The following is a 16976-nucleotide window of genomic DNA, read 5'->3' on the forward strand; positions in this document are numbered from 1 at the left end:
AGTTGTTTATTATTATTATTATTATTATTATTATTATTATTATTATTATTATTATTATTATTGTGCATCTAAAGTAATGTGAGGTCCTAGCAGGACATAAAGTATTGATAAAGAATTAAGGAAACTAATAAATACATGTAATAGTTTTATAATTTCACACAAAATGTAAAATCGTAACCTAGCAGCCCGTTTCTGCCACTGAGATACTATATGATGAGATAATATCTCAATGTAATACGACCTCATTATATTGAGTTGGTATCTCGTCTTGCAGGGTTCACTTTAATATCAGTATTCCTTCTCGAAGCAATTTAACAACACAGCATTTTTTTTGCCAACCGCCAAATAATAATTAAAAAAAACCCAAGAAGAAATCTTCCATTGGAGCCCGCCTCCCCAGTCCCAAAGCACGTTTTCTGCAGAAATGCTCCGTGCCCTTATTTTGAAATTCTCATATCCCATGTCTTGGCGTTACGGTGGGGGACTTTACGCGGATGGAGGACCGAAATAATTGACAATAAACTCATATCGGGTACCACCGAAAAAGTAAAGGGGCTAATTCCACCGTTAAGGCTATCAACAATCAATGATAGAGTTATCTCAAGAGGGCATCGTGTGAACCCTTGCAGCCGCTGACAGTCTTCTGTACTCGGAGAAATGGAACATATCCGAACGCCTAAGGTAGCTAACATTTTTTGCTATTTGCAGTTGGATGGGGTACAGTCAGCAGTCGGGCCCTGTCTTTCTGGTTTGTTTGCAGAGCTTGAATGTCGCTACATTCAGCATTATGCAGATGTTGAATTGAATATGTTTGTATTGACGTTTTAGTGGGACGACGAGCAGGTGTCGCTCAACAGCTCCAGGTGGCAGACGTGACGAGCATCAATTAGCTGTTTGTTTTTTCTTTCCATATAACAGATAGCATGACACCCAGATCGTAATATAAGTAGCTACCACCTGTATTATTGATTTGGGTAATGATCCTCGGTGGATCTATTGAGATAGAAACCCCAAGGCAAGATGAAGTTCCATAGAGACAGACTGGCAGACTGATGGGCCTTTTTGCAAAGCAGCTGATCGTATGTCGGAGCTGTAGATCTTTAGCTTTTCTATAACCTTAGCAGATTTATGTTTATTATAACAATGTCCTGGCAAATAATACATTCTTTTTCTGGAAATTATGACAAATAAATAGCCCACAGATATAGTCCAGAGATAAACAGGTTGTTCAGTTTAGCTTTGCCAGGCATTTGAAGCTGAAAAGATGTTGACAATATGGCAGGTGTTGTATGTTATATTTCAGTATTAAGTCATTTCTGGCCAGACAAAAAACTCAATAACTGGTTTTTTCTAGTAAGTGACCCAGATTTCTTTGTAACAGCGGAGAAGGTAAGTGAAACCCATACAGATTAAATCCGATATTTAATACTTTCAAGGCTTTTACTAGAGATGCACCGATCAGGTTTTTACTGGTTTATACCAATTTCTGATCATCTTAAAGGTGCAACCTGATGTTTGTCGTAATTGGTCATAATCTGTAGAGATTACGACCAATTCCTTTTTTTGTTTTTGTTTTGCAAAAGTTTAATAGCTATAACATGTACAGGAGAGGGAAAAAGCTCAGTCTTTTTTGATAAAGGTAATGGCTTTGGATGACACAGAAAATGACGGAATTACAATATTACTCAGCTTACGAATCAAAACATTTCCCTAACACATAACACATATCTTTTTAGTTTTTGGTTAAACCTTTGGTATACAAAGGCACAAAACGCATGCTTTTTGGTTAGACTATTTCTAGAAAGAAAATGGTGCAAACTCTTAGTACTAAATCGCTTAAAATATAATAAATGGATAAACTGGATCGCCGATCAGAGTCAGTCGAGGGAAATTAAAAAAAATAAAATTCCTGTCTGATAATTTCTTTATTATTACCCAGTCAAGTAGGCTTGACGATGTGAGCTAAAGAAGATTACTTTTTAGTTTAGTTAGGGTGTGGATTTTGGATATTTCATCATACAAGTCATGGTTTGACTTTTTTTTTCCCTCTTAACTTGAAGCCAGTTGAATACACAAAACATTGCAGAAAAGAAAAGATGAACACTGGGATTAAGAGGGTGTGATCACCGGCAGACAAGGTGTGTCCCAACTCTTTGTTAATCTAGAAAACCTGGTATCTAAAATCAGTACTGAGAAACTGTTGAGAATCTTTTGTGCAAAGTCTATACCACATATTCTCAGTTGGAGTATTAACAAAGGATTGTGTTAGTGACTGATTATTTTCCAAAAGAAATGCATTACATTCTCTCTGTCCCTCCACCTCTTTTTTTTTTTTCTTGCTAACTTCTACCTTCAGCTAAACACAACCCTGACTTCCTGTATCTAATGGGAGCCTTATTTATGACAAAACTCTGACCCTCGGGTTGCTTGGAGACAGACAGGCTTCGTTACGACATCGTATCATTGAACAACAGCATAACAGCAGGAAGGAAGAGGAAGTCTGAGTCAACACTGACAGAGTTAATGTGGTGTAACGCAGTTTTGGATATTTAGCAGCAATGGCAAGAAATGGAGACTCACATTCAGGCAAAAAAAAATCTCATTGCCCCTTCAGCATTTCCACTTTTTGTCATCTAACAACAGCAAACCTTAGTTTACCAAAGCAAGATAACGTTGGATCCTCTTAAAAAAAAAAAAAGCTGATTTTAGGTATTTTTATACTATAACAGATAAGGTACATGCTTTTTTTTTTTAATTAATTGGATATGAGAGTTTCCTATCAGAAAAAATAAATCTGTGACATTCCTACAAAATTAATCGGTTAATGGTTAAACTTTTGTTCTCTATTTTTAAGTCACTGTTGTCTGTATTATAAAATATCTGGCAGCCGATAGCAACGCCAGGTGGTCAGCGTCATGTAATAGACCTGCACCAAGTGCTACCCACCTTATGTTCTGTTTTCTCAGGTGTTCATAATTCATCTCTTTGTCTTTAACACGGCCGATGTGCAGCCAAAGAAGCAGACTTTCCTGCTGAGGGCTCACACACTTGTGTGTCTGCAGGTGGAGCAGGTGCGGCTGGTGGATCGCTTCAGCAACAAATCCACAAATGGCACACTGTACCTCACCGCTACGCATCTCATTTTCGTGGAAAGCGGCTCCAACAACACAGCCTCTGCTGGCCAGGAGATCTGGGTGAGTAGGTTGAGCGGCGAGGCGTCTGCTTGTCTTTTATGTGTTCACAAGTTTGGATCCGACTCCACGGTTAGGATTCTCAAAGAGTCGTTGGGGGATGGCGGTGCAGTCGGTGCAGGATGCCTACTGGTTTTAAACTAAGATAACGGGATTTGTCTGAGCCGGTAAGGCTCCAAATGGTGCGCAGATAGATGGTTAAAAAGAGAAACTGCACAAATCATTTCTCACAATCTCATAATGTAAAGGTAAAAAGTAACAACTTGGTCCTATTTGTTCTACGTTCTTAGAAATATTTCAGTCACTTTCACACAAATATGTTATCTTAAGACGGCACTGCAGCTGCAACCGTGCAGACAAGAAGGCCTGCGGCGGTCGTTACAGTTTCTCTGCCATCTGAGTTTCTACACTCTGCCAGTCTTTCAGTAGAGGAACAACATATACAGTGCTGCTTGAAAGTTTGTGAACCACCCAAACATGTATATTGTGTTCCAAAGAAAAATGATAATAATCATGTGAAATGAACATCCAAAGCTCAAATTGTAATGCGGACCTTCCAAATAAGGAACACAAAGAAAAAAAAGATACACATTTTCATTATTTATTCAACAAAAGTATTTTATCTGTGAAAAACGGACAACCTGCCAAGTGCAAAAGTATGTGAACTCTTTCAGTTAGTACCTTGTGGCTCGTCCTTTTGCAGCCATTACTTCAATCAAACATCTTCAGTTACTATAGATGAGTGTCTCACATCTGCTTTTTGGGATTTTTGTCCACTCCTCCTTGCAGAACTCTGTCAGTTGAGAGAGGTTGGAGGGACATCTGGCACATACTGCCCGTTTCAGATCTTGCCACAGCATTTCTATGGAATTGAGATCCGGACGTTGACTGGGCCAATCTAGAGTGCAAATCTTCTGTATCTTAAGCCATTCCTTGGTACTTTTGCTGGAATGCTTTGGGTCATTGTCTTGTTGCATAATCCATTTCTGTCCCAGCTTCAACTCCCTGACTGATGGCAGGAGATTCTGGTCAAGAATTTGTTGATAGTCCTGGGAACTGATGGTTCGTCCAGGTGGAGTCGTCCAGGTCAGGAGGCAGAAAAGCAGGCCCAGATTTTCACATTTCCACCACCATGCTTCACTGTAGGGAGGAGGTACTTTTTTGTAAGTGCAATGTTGACTTTTCTCCAAACATGGCACTTTTGATTGAGGCCAAATAATTACATTTTGGACTCATCCATCCAGAGAATGGACTTCCAGAAAGCCTCTGGTTTGTCCAAGTGCTCTCTGGCAAAGTTTAAACGGGCAACTTTGTTCTTTCTTGAGAGCAGAGCCTTTTTTCTAGAAGCTCTCCCATGAATACCATGTCTATTGTTATTTTGCCTGATTGTAGATGCATGTACACTTATCCCAGACGCTGACAGAGAGGTCTGCAACTCTCTAGAGGTGATGCGTGGGTTGGCCTTTAACTGCATTATTATTTTTCTGGTGTTTCTTTGTGGACGTTTTGGTGGCTGTCCACTTCTGGGCAGAGTTGCGGTGATGTCTAGTGCCTTCCATTTGTAAATGGTTTGTCTTACAGTGGATGGATGAAGCTGGAATCTTTTAGTGATGTTCCTGTAGCTTTCCCCAGACTGATGGGCTGTCACCACCTTCTTCCTGATGTCCTCAGACGTCTCCTTTCCTCTCAGCGTTGTCGATCTGTTCTTTATGCCTTGACACAACCAACCAAACCACTTTGGTCCTCTCCCTTTTAACCAGTGTGGCCCAAAACCTTTCCCAAGGATGTCTCATTTGATTTGTCTGTTTAACTGATTACTTGAGCGCTCTGATGTGTTTCACCTGAGTCTTTTTTACCTAGTTGACTTTACCAGTGCAGCTGTGGTTCATTTACTTTTGCAGATGCTCTGATTCCATTTTTCAGTTAGTTTGCTTTCAACTCGCACATTTTCCTCAAAACAAGTGAATAGAATTGATGAACAACATAAACCTGACATTTCATATTTAAAAACTGGTAATGAGAAAATAAGAAAATCATGGTAAAAATAATGAAAAATATAAACTGCTCAACTAGTTCACAAACTTTCAAGCAGCACTGTATGTTGTTCTATACCAGGGGTGAGCAATACTACCCTAATCCTTTTTCCTCAAATGGACCCGGAGAAAACCTTTGCATTTAAAGAGTGTCTCCAACAGTTAGTGAGCGAGAGACAAAGGTAAATTTAAAAGAGACCAAATAGCCTAATTAGTTTAGACTATTTTAGTTTAGATGCTTCAGTTGCAATCCAAGTCCATAAATGACAATTTTACTGAAACAGTAAAATAAAGGAGCCTCAGTGTCCCACTGCTTTTATCTCTCCTTAACAGAGACATTGCAAAGCAAGCCCGCAGACTACCTGTGGTTAGAGTTTCATAATAACACCTAAGAAGCAGTAGCACGTTTTCCATTCGGGCTTTTCTGCGTACTGGAGAGGAGGAGGTGTGTGTGTGTGTGTGTATGTGTATGTGCGCGCGCGTGTGTGTGTGTGTGTTTTCATTCGTGATCTGAAAGACGATCTCAGATGATTCCGATAAGATTTTTAAAAAAAATATAATTTACTGTTTTTGTGCATAAGCAGTGTGAGGGTATAAAGAAGGATGTTGAAACACTTTAGGAAGGAAATCATTAGAGCTCTAATGAGCCCAGAGCAATAACAGGATCTATTTCAGCAGTTCATCCTTTTCCAATTGCATTTTAATGCGCAATTTCCTATGAGCAGTGTGCAGTGCTGATTTTTCAATCTTTAACAATTTTATAAATAGCCTATATCACTAATTTTATTTAAATGCTCTCTACTAATACAGCCTTTAGTTTGCCGATTGACGCAAGAGCTTGGTCCTGAACTGCATTGTGGGAAAGGGTTTGTGTGGTTTAAAATGCTCTGTGCAGCAAAAATCCAAAATCTCACCTCATTCTGGCCCTGTTTCCTGCTCATTGTGCTGAGAGATGGAAACGGTTTCTGTTTTTTTTTTTTTTTTTTTGTTATTTTACAAATTTAAACATATCCGCGTCCTTCCGTGTCTGCTGCTTCCTGTGTGTGTCTTTAGACACGAAAAGTGCATGACACTGCATGTGTGAGTTGTGTGGGAAGTCATTTTGTGATCAGTCTGCAGGGTCCAGGGGAGAAATTTTATCAGAGTTCAACAGGAACCTCCTAAAATATTAAACAGCATGTGAGAGAATGCCTTAACAGCTGGTGCTGTCAACATTAAGGCTGCACAAGTGTGTGTGTGTATGTTTCTGTTTATCTCAGTGTCCTCTATTTATCATTACCCTATGCAGATGAGTCTATGTTTTAATTATTCCCTATGAGGGGTGGGGAACAAACTACACCGAGGAATATAATCTGCTGCGTATTAAGAGTTTATGAAAGCCTGCTTGTGTTGAGCACATTTCAGAACAGTTTCAGACGTGCTCTTGAGGGTTTACCCGACATCCTGCGCAGGGAGGATCATTCGGGTTTTTCCGACATCTGCTGAAAATAATCAAATGTCGTCCTCTCCTTTTTTTCTTGTTTTTTTCTCCCCAGATTTTGCACCACCATATAGCCTCGGTGGAGAAGCAGAGCTTGACCACCTCGGGCTGCCCGCTGGTCATCCAGTGTCGGAACTTCAGGGTGGTTAATTTTGTAGTACAGAGGGAAAGAGACTGCCATGACATCTATAGTTCACTGCTGCGTCTGCTGCGGCCAGGTGATTTTCACCGTCCGGTCTCCTGATTTTTTTTTTTATTTATTTACTTAATTTTTTGTATGTGCTTGTAAAAGGTCTCGCTGATTTTCACTGTGGAAATGTGTTTTAGTATCAAAGATAACCTGAATACATTCGAAAAGCAGTTTCGGAAGTACGATTTTCTGTGTTCAAGGGGGAAAGGGCTACCAAAGCCTGCCTGGGTCTATATGAAAATTTAATCACCCCCAACTGTTAAATCCTTAATTATCTCTGATTAGTCGCTTGTTTTAGTTTAGTTTCACTTGCTCTCCAGCAAAAGATCCTGGAGGAGAATATGCTGCCATAATTTTGTGACTCTAAGCTCAACAAGACAATGATCCAAAAGACACCAGCAAAATTTGTCTCTCAGTGTTTAGATAAAAACAACATAAAGTTTTGAGTGCATTAGAAAGTCTCTGGAATTACTTCCAGTTACAATGCTGTGGCTTGACCTTAAAAAGCATGACATTGTGCTTGACAATCTTCCAGTTTAGCCAAGAACTCTGCAAAAGAGGAGCTGGTTAAAGATTCCTCAGCAAGGATGGAAAAGACTCTCTGCCTACGAAAACAATTGCAGCTGTTGCTGTCAAAGATATCACAAGCGGTTATTTGGTATCGGGTGGAATTTTAGGGGAAAAAAAAGAAAAATAAAAGAAGGAACTTTGTAAAGAGAGAAGAAAAGCATAAGAAATCCTATTTGGCCTGCTGGCACTTTTTCATAGTAGTGGAAGTCGGAGATTGTAGTTTTCAAAATGTTTTAAGCAATAAAGTATTTTTTTTTATTTGGGAGAAGAGTGAACTCAAATGCTGGAAATAATAAACCAGTAAGTAATGTAAATTTCTACCCTGGTAATCCGATGTTCCTGAATCTTGCAGTGGAAATGGATCAGTGTGAGAAAATAATACCCAGAAAACCTCCTTGAACAGGTTTCTGTGGACAAAGTACGCTTAAAACTACATACCGACTGGAATTTGGGACATGCATTTTCTATTTGTCTCAGTGCATTACGAGGAACTCTACGCTTTCTCCTACAACCCCAAGCAAAACGATCAGCAGAGAGAGGAGGGCTGGCAGCTCATCGACCTGGGGGCGGAGTTTGAGAGGATGGGCGTCCCCAATGACCAATGGCAGCACACTGACGTCAACAGAGACTACAAGGTAGACCATTAACTAAAGTAATTTAAAAAAATCTTTGATATAATCGCTCACAGAAGTTGTTGGCACATTTACCCATTTTTGTTGCATCTCATATTTGGTGCCTTCTACTCTGGTAGAATGATTATCTAGGTCAGCTTAGGATTTGTTGGCCTTGAAGCCTGAAAGATGCAGCTGGCGAAAAATGCTGTGTGATTGTGTTTGATTGGCTGTATGAAAAAGTTCAGAACGCAGTATTATGGAGGGTTATGGCAAATTAAAGGTTAAAAATTCAACCACATAAGGTTCAAGACTGTTTCAACCTTTGGACCATCATAAACTCAACCTTCCATAAGGAAACAGAAGCATCAGCAGTCCGACCACGTGTTTACTCTAAAGTCATTTCCGACTTCCCGAATGCCAACTCTGCATTATTAGTTGCAGTTGACTTTGTTGTTTCATGTTTGACACAGTGTATTAGTGAAGTATTCTTTTTTTTTTATTATTATTATTATAGGAACACATTTTTCCCAAAGGTTGTGGGCTATATATGCGCTGCAGCCTTTTTAATTTGTAACGCAGCAGAAAAATGAACAATTGTTGCACATTTGGAAAGATTGTACCTTGGTTGTCCACTAGAGGGGGATAAACCTTCACTTTTAGTGTTGCTTTTGAGCTCCAGCAGTAACGTGGCAAACGTCTGCTCAGGACGCAGAACAGAACATCGTTCGCCCTACGTTTTCTCGTATTTAAACAAAACGGCTTGTTAAGCTGGAAGAGTTTGAAATTTCTCTCTGTTTCGTTAATATCTATAAATTTTTCTGTTGGTTTTCTAGGTGTGTGAGACATATCCACGCGACCTGTACGTTCCCATCACAGCCAGTAAGCCCATCATCGTCGGCAGCTCCAAGTTCCGAAGCAAAGGACGCTTTCCTGTGCTCACATACTTTTACCAAGAGAAAAAGGTACTTTCTGTTGGAGCATAGTTCTGTTTTTCGGAGCTTTTCAGTTGATGTTGTTTTGTATTTGACATTGTATGTCAAATATAACATGTATCATATGTGTCAATGTTACAAAAGTCTAGTTTGGCCTTTTTGGATGCTTTAAATATACAATGCCTATACAGTGGGGGGAACAAAAAGAGAAGAGCAAGAAAACCAAAAGCCTAGATCACAGTCAGATTGCAGTACTTGCATCAATGTGCAAGCCACGTTTCATGCAAATCCACTCAGAATTTATTTGAGGATTCTTTGTCTGTTTTTAATGAAGGCACATTAAAGAAATTGTCCTTCATAAGGGCCTTTTCTATCGATTAAAAAAACATCCTTTTAAATTAGCTCAATATTACAAAAATATGCCACAGTCACCTTAAATGACCTCTAAGTGGAAATTCAGACAGAAACCTTCTGTGGCATACTGACTGACAAGCTTGCCCCCGAGTTAGCTGGATTTTCTTGCGAGGTAAAGGTGAAAGGCAAGAAGTGAAGATATGCTTGGTCTTTCATCACATCGGCTTTACAGCATGGGAAAAAAAATGAGATTGGAATTTAAATGAAGGCTTTAAAATGTTAATCCATGACTATAAATAACAGGTAACTCATGGAGCGTAGTCGAAATGTCGTCACATTTGGCCATTTCTGTCATTTTGTGCGACAGGCGGCAGTGTGTCGCTGCAGTCAGCCTCTCTCTGGGTTCAGCGCGCGGTGCCTTGAAGATGAGAGCATGCTGCAGGCCATCAGTAAGGCCAATCACAACAGTCGCTTTGTTTACGTCATGGACACGAGGCCAAAGGTAAAGTTGTAATGTTTTAGTTATTTTCTTTAAAAAAAACAAACAAAAAAAATAAACAAATGGTTTACGTGAGTTTAAAGACTGGAATTTTCCTGCAGCTGAACGCGCTGGCCAACCGCGCTGCAGGCAAAGGCTACGAGAACGAGGACAACTACTCCAACATCCGCTTTCAGTTTGTTGGGATCGAAAATATCCACGTAATGAGGTCAAGCCTGCAGAAATTACTGGAAGGTAAGGGAGCTGCTATGAACATCAAGACACCTCTTTGCTTTAATATGCTGACTGACTGTCTTTCTCTTTTTCTCTCTCCCTCTCTCTCTTTCTCTCTCTCTCGTAGTTATTGGCACTCGGTCTCTCACCATGAGCGACTACCTGGTGGGACTGGAAAACAGCGGCTGGCTGCGACATATCAAAGCTGTAGTAGATGCAGCTGTGTTTCTTACAAAGGTAACTATTTGTCTTTTCATTAATATTGTCCTGTTTCTCATAGTAAAAGCCTAATTCCTCTAAACACACTCACTCCTTAGGCGGTGACAGTAGAAGGGGCCAGTGTGTTAGTTCACTGCTCAGACGGATGGGACAGAACTGCCCAAGTTTGCGCCCTGGGGTCACTGCTCATGGACCCCTATTATCGCACCATCAAGGGCTTTATGGTATGAATATTGGTATAAATCTCCTCTATCCGGCTGAGTTGCTGTTGTTTCAATCTTATGTTATATAATCATTTGTCTTGTCAGGTGCTGATAGAGAAAGACTGGATTTCCTTTGGTCACAAGTTTGCAGACAGGTAAAGGCTAACTCAGCTTCCAAGATATTTCCTTCTTCATTAAATGTGTTTACTTGAGTACATTGTCAATCAAGTTTCAATCATTCAACCCGGTTTATTTGTGCAGCACATTTCAGTAACAAGGCAGTTCAAATTGCTTTACGTCATGAAAACATAGAAAACATGATGGACACATCACACGATCAACAATTGTGAAAACCAGTGGCAGACGTTGCATTTTGTCGAGTGCCATCGTTGTTGGTCGTTACCAAACTCATCTTTGTCTTTTATAACTTTTTGGATATTTCACAGTTATTACACTGAACCACAGGGGCTATGTTTTTGCTCCCTTATTTTTATTGTATTTTTTTAACCGAAAAATATTTTATCACTGCTTTCAGTTAAACAAATGTATAATACTTTTTTTTAATGATTTGAAAACAACATTCAAATTGTCTGTTGAAATGAAGCTTTCTAAGATTTGTAGAAACAAATTCCAAGTGACTAAACTTAGTCACTTAAATAGGTTTATTAAATGAGAATAAAGGAGATATGGCAAAAAAAAAAAAAAAAACTGGTGCAATCTTCTTTTCATGGAGAAAAAGCAGAAACGGGAGCCCACGGTTGGATGTTATTTTCTTTTTTGACCATCAATTTAATTCTGTATTTCAAGGTGTGACCAGCTGGACGGGGATCCAAAGGAAGTGTCTCCGATCTTCACTCAGTTTCTCGAGTGTGTTTACCAGCTGACTGAGCAGTTCCCGCAAGTATGAGCGAATCTGCTGACAGCATAACGGATTTGCATTACCTCCTTTCAATGTGCTTGATTGTCTTTCATCTAATAATGGCACTCTCATTAGGCCTTTGAGTACAGCGAGTGGTTCCTGCTGCAGATCCATGAGCATGTGCACTCTTGTCAGTATGGAAACTTCCTAGGGAACAATCAGAGGCAGAGAGAGGAGCTGCAGTAAGTGTAAACATCTCTACTTGTATTTGTACCCCTTTGAGACACTTTGAAACAGACTATTGGAAAAAACAAAAACCCCTTTCTTTTTTTTTTTTCTTTTTTTTTTTTTGCCTTGTCAGATTTATCAAAGCAAATATGTTGCAAAAGTTTAAGGACACTAAATTAAGAGCTTTACAGACGGACTGCATGTCTGCATTTTCTTTTGTATTGTTTAAACTTTATAGTTTAAATTCAATACAATGTATTTAAAGGTTTTACTAAAATCGGTAGTAAAATTGCATTTGAAGTCAGATGTTTCGGACAAACTGGTGTGTAAACGACTGCTGTTGCTAACCGTCGCTCCGTGTCTTAGGCTTAGAGAGCGAACTCACTCACTCTGGGCCTATCTGATGAGTGAAAAGCAGAACTACTTGAATCCATTCTACAAGCCTTCATACTCTGAAGCACATCCTGTGCTGGAGCCCTCCACCTTGCCATACCATTTCAAGTCAGTACCAGACACACGACTTGCCAGCGTTTGCCGTATTGCACTTTTACAGGTCTCCTACTTTGTATTTATTTCTGAATATTGCCTCTATGCCTTTTTAATCCTGTGCTCCCAAGGTTCTGGAGGAACATGTACCACCAGTTCGATCGGTCCATGCATCCACGGCAGTCCATCCTCAAAACCACTCTGACGCTGAAGGAGAACAGCCGCCAAGCAGAGAGCACATTGCGAGCTCTGGAGACTGTGAGTTGAATTCCCTTGTTGTACATTTACATGTATACTGAGAAATGTTTAGCTTAAAGCGGTTAGTCTGTGAACTTCTATTGATTTTGACCCTTAAAAAAAATAACACTGGAAGACATTTGTGACCTTCCATAATTGTCAGGGCTTGGAACACATTGATAACTTCTTGTAGTTCTAATTATTATTTGAGTTTACAAGTCTTAGTAGGCTGGGCAATAAATCAATAACAATATATATTGTGATAGGTGCGTTATCGGTATCAGTACAATATACGTCCATTGGAACGTTCAATGATTTCAATGCACTTCCTTCCAGAACTGCATAGCATTCTGGTGGATGTAGGCAGAGGAGAAGCTTTAGCCTCTCGACCTCTCTCAGCTCAACTAAGCAAGGCTGGTGGCATAAACTAACTAACCAACTTGTAACCTAGCAAACACACTTTTTAGTAACTTGTGCAGCAGCTAGTCAGTTTTAGGTTTTCCACATAAAGCCTCATGAGTGCTTAAAAATGGAAAACAATGGCATGGAGTGAAAGGAGAAAAAAAGTAGTGGTGTAAAATGATTACAAGTTGACATCTGCTGATCATGTTATATTAAATGCTTGTGAACTCTCACCCAAAAGAACCTGTCTGGGCTACACACACAAGTTGTTTTGCTGCAGCTGCATCAGAGCCAGATACTATCTCACCCCCTTGTTTTGAATCCCTCATCCTTGGTAAAAAAAAAAAACTCAGGTGTTGTCTCTGCCTGGCAGAGCTTTTCACCCAGAACTGCTTCGTTATTGGTTGTCCTATAAGCTCTCTGTTTTGTGCACAATATATGAGTAATCCTGATTGAGTGATTTCACCTGACAGTGCTTGGTAATAGTTTTTTCTTTCTTTTTTTTCTTTTTACACAAAAAAGTATAGCAGCTTGAGAGGAAATTGTGAATCGGAACAGGAAATATCACATCACCGGTTCTGCTGTATTTAAAGCAAAAACCTAATTAATGATCAATTTATTGACTAATATGAAACGCTTATCATGACACTACAGCCAATATCTAGTTCGATTTTTACACATTTAGTTTGATGTCTGATTAGGATTTACTTAAGGAAACTCTGTTTTAAATGATCCTTTCTTTCTTCTGCAAGTAAATAAACAAATGTCACAATGTGTGTGCTAACTCGTTAACACTGGTTTGGATTGTGTTTGGAGTGTAATTCCTATTTACATGGCTTAAGTTGATTGTTTGAAAGATTTTAAGGAAAGTACAGTAAAGACATGACGGGTTTCCTTTTGTCAGCTGAATTTACAAAAAGTCTGTGTGTTCCTTTCTGTAAGAACAGACCACAAAACTACGTCTCTGTTGATCATTCATTTGGCTTCCTAAGCAGTACTTGCACCTCACTGTAAGCATTGGCACCTCCAACCCCCCGCCCCCCTACCCCCCAACTTCCTTTTGACATTTTTTTCACCATATCACAGCACATAGGTGGAGAGAGGAGAAAGTTGTTCAGGCTTGTTTGATTTGCATCACTTTGAATCATTACCTCTAGGCAAATGTGAACTCTAATACCCTCACAAGTTTGAGCCTCAACAGGCAGCTCTGAATTTGCTCTAATCTCCTAAGCTATCCCACTTTACACATTGGTTTCCTTTTCAGCATTTTGTATTTGTGTTTCAGTAATGATGCACAAATTCTTAAAGACGTTTAGGCGTTTCAACTTCAGTCACTTCGGGGGTTGGTTTATTATTTACTTGCGTAATTAATTTAAGATTAAATTTGAGCGCAGGATTCTGTCTGCAATACTGGATTCTGATATTTTTGATTTAGATTTTGTACATACAGACATTGACACAGGCTTAAGTTTATTTCATGTTTTTTTTTTTTTTTTTTGAGGAAAAAAATTGAGGAAACTCTGTGGTTAATTTGAGCACATTTATTGATTCCTTCTCCTATGCTGGCTCAGGTTGGAGCACACAGATTCATTTAACACTGTCTCCAGATTTAAACTTTCCAAAAAATCATTTGACATATAGGTACTGTCAACTTTGTTGTAGTAACCTGGTGCTAACTACAGCTGCGTCTCTCATTTAATAAGCTTTGAAGATCTGTTTCTTTTTTTTTTCCGCCCCCCCCGCACTATCAAGATAAATACGTTGGGTCGTAAACAGGAAGCCGTGAATTACTAATTCAGTTTCCTTGATGAACTCTGATGAACCTAAAAACAAGCCTTGCATAGACAAGAAAAGGTTGATTCAAATTCCTTTTAAAGTGACTTTTTTTTTTTTTTGTCAGTGTTGGTCCTTGAATAAAGTCCACAGAATAGTGAGATATTCCTATTAGATTGTAAATACTTTGTTACTTTAATAAATGTTTAGCTTGCCATAGGGTTCCCTACAGATCTTTATGGTTTAGATCTGTCAGTACTGAGTTTAAAATGTTCTGGAGTTATTCAAGTATCTTTAGTAGCTTGTGTTGAATTAGACTATTGATTTAAATGGCATATAAGAGCGATATCACCTCAGAATCTGCTTCATTAGCCAAGTCGATGCTCACGATTGAGAAATTTGACTTCACTTTAACTCACTATCATACATATATTTAAATATACATGTATGAACTTTAGAGAAGCTGTCTGACTTCAGTCAAACCTTTTGGGTTTCTTTCCACAAACTTCTCACAATAGTTTGTTCTGACCCATTCCTCCTAACAACTTTGTCTCTGTCAGGTTTGTTGGCTGCGTCACTCTCACACGCCTTGTCGGATCTATTCGCAAATTCGATGTTGTGTGATGCTGCCACCGCCGTGCTCCGCGGCTCCTCCTCATGCGACGATGATCATTATGGCCAAGCGGTTCCGCTTTAGTTTCTTCAGACCTCGAGACATGTCTCCAAAAACGAATGCCTTAATCTGGCATTTTGTCCTTGTGTTCATCTGCAAACCATAATCTGGGATGTCGTATTTCTTTTGGAGTAATGGCTTCTTCCTCGCTGAGTGGCATTTCAGCCCATGTTGGTACGGAACCTGTTTTACTGTGGATAATGACCAAAATACTTTCATCTCTGGGACACAGAGCCTGTCTCCTTCCTGATGGTGGTCGGACATTCGCATCATGTCTATACTTTAAAATGATCGTTTCAGCACATGAATGCGAAACCTACAAAGCGTCTCAAGATTGCTCCGAAGGATAAACCAGGCTCGTGCAGCTACACAGTTCTCTTCCTGATTTCTTATGTGTTTCTAATCTTGTCAAACAAGAGAGCAGTGTGTTCCAGGCGTGGCCTTAAAATACATCAATTTTGGTGCAATTGAATTTAAAAATACTTTTTAGAAGTCTTGTTTATTCAGCGTATGTGAACTTCCGGTTTCCACTGTACTCCGCCATTTGTTCCTGTTGCAAAATCAGGCACAAGGGTGAAAAATGAATCCAACCAGGTTGAATAAAATGTATCTTTTTGTCCCACACTATCCATTCAGAGACTCCAACAGCTTGGTGTGACCCCCGTTACGACCTCTGACCCCCCGGCACCTCCTCCAACCAGAGACCAACGCACCAACCCCCTGCCACCGCGGCCCGACTCCCTCATCCTAGGCGCACCCATCAACCACAAAGAGGTGCAGCGTCGCGAGGAGGAGGACGAGCAAGACGAAGTGGGCGAGGAGGCCATGGAGAGTACAGACACGGAGCGGACAGTAGAGGGCAGCAGCGGCAGCGAGAGCAGGAAGCAGAGCTACGGAGAACTGGAAGGGACATGCAACGGTGAACTTGCCAAAGAGGAGCCAGCTGTTGTCAGTCTGGAGCTTGGCGTGGCACGAATGACCTGCTGAAGCCAAAGCAGGAGTGTTTTTGGATGGAGAGACTGGTGTGGATGAGTGAGGGGGGCTTTACCGAAGGGGTGTGCGTGTGTGTGTGTGTGCGTGTGTGTGTGTGTGTGCGTGTGCGCGTCTGCGTGTGGACAGGAAGCTGTCATTCTGTTTGTGATTACACTCTGATTACGCAATGCTAGTGGCTGATATTGTCTGTACAGTTTAAATCTCAGTGGAAGGCCTCATAAATATCACATACTTATCCTACCATTAAAAAGCTGTTTTTTGTTTTTTTAAAGAATCTTGTAAAGCCTAATAGAGGAAAAAAAAGAAAATAAATTCATTCAAAACCAAATCATCTTGTTACTTTTTTTCAGCTATTGACACATTTTTAAAGACATGACCTAGATATTTTAAACAGCTGTTTATCCTGGTTAAATACGTGGCAAATCAAAGATTTTGGCTCTGGACATATTTAATTTCATTTAAAGGCAAGAGGCCAACCTAATCTGATGCTGTTGGTCTGAATTTGCTCTGATTTGATTGGCAGATAAAAAAATATAAATAAAATAAACATCGTAGCAGATGAAAAATGGCACCGGAAATGTAGTTCTGCTTGCTTTATGCACTGGTTTTCTCAACTCTCCTCGACAGTCTCTTCTCTTTTATCCCTACGTTATTGTCTGGAAGTTGCATATTTTCATTAATTCACTGCAAAATATATCTTATCCTGATTCCACCGTGCATCCATTAATCTGTCATCAAACATTCACCTATATTCATCCATCTTATTATAATCCTGCATCCATCCATCAATTTGTCCTCTTCCATCTATCCATAAAACATCCATCTAT

At 39.8% G+C, this 16976-nt stretch overlaps 1 protein-coding gene across 1 annotated transcript; it reads left to right on the forward strand.

Moving 5' to 3' along the window:
- The first annotated feature begins 457 nt into the window (after window positions 1-457).
- Window positions 458-16477, forward strand: mtmr6 (myotubularin related protein 6). Its single transcript, XM_008396118.3, has 15 exons — window positions 458-681; window positions 3063-3194; window positions 6760-6922; window positions 7942-8099; window positions 8912-9040; window positions 9732-9866; window positions 9965-10097; window positions 10204-10313; window positions 10394-10519; window positions 10604-10653; window positions 11306-11399; window positions 11493-11599; window positions 11952-12086; window positions 12203-12329; window positions 15793-16477. The coding sequence occupies exons 1-15, from the start codon at window positions 658-660 to the stop codon at window positions 16141-16143; spliced, it is 1974 nt and encodes a 657-aa protein (XP_008394340.2). The 5' UTR covers window positions 458-657; the 3' UTR covers window positions 16144-16477.
- Window positions 16478-16976: the final 499 nt, after the last annotated feature.

Source organism: Poecilia reticulata, chromosome 20 (assembly GCF_904066995.2).
Source record: "Poecilia reticulata chromosome 20, P_reticulata-male-v2, whole genome shotgun sequence".
NCBI classification, from domain to species: domain Eukaryota; kingdom Metazoa; phylum Chordata; class Actinopteri; order Cyprinodontiformes; family Poeciliidae; genus Poecilia; species Poecilia reticulata.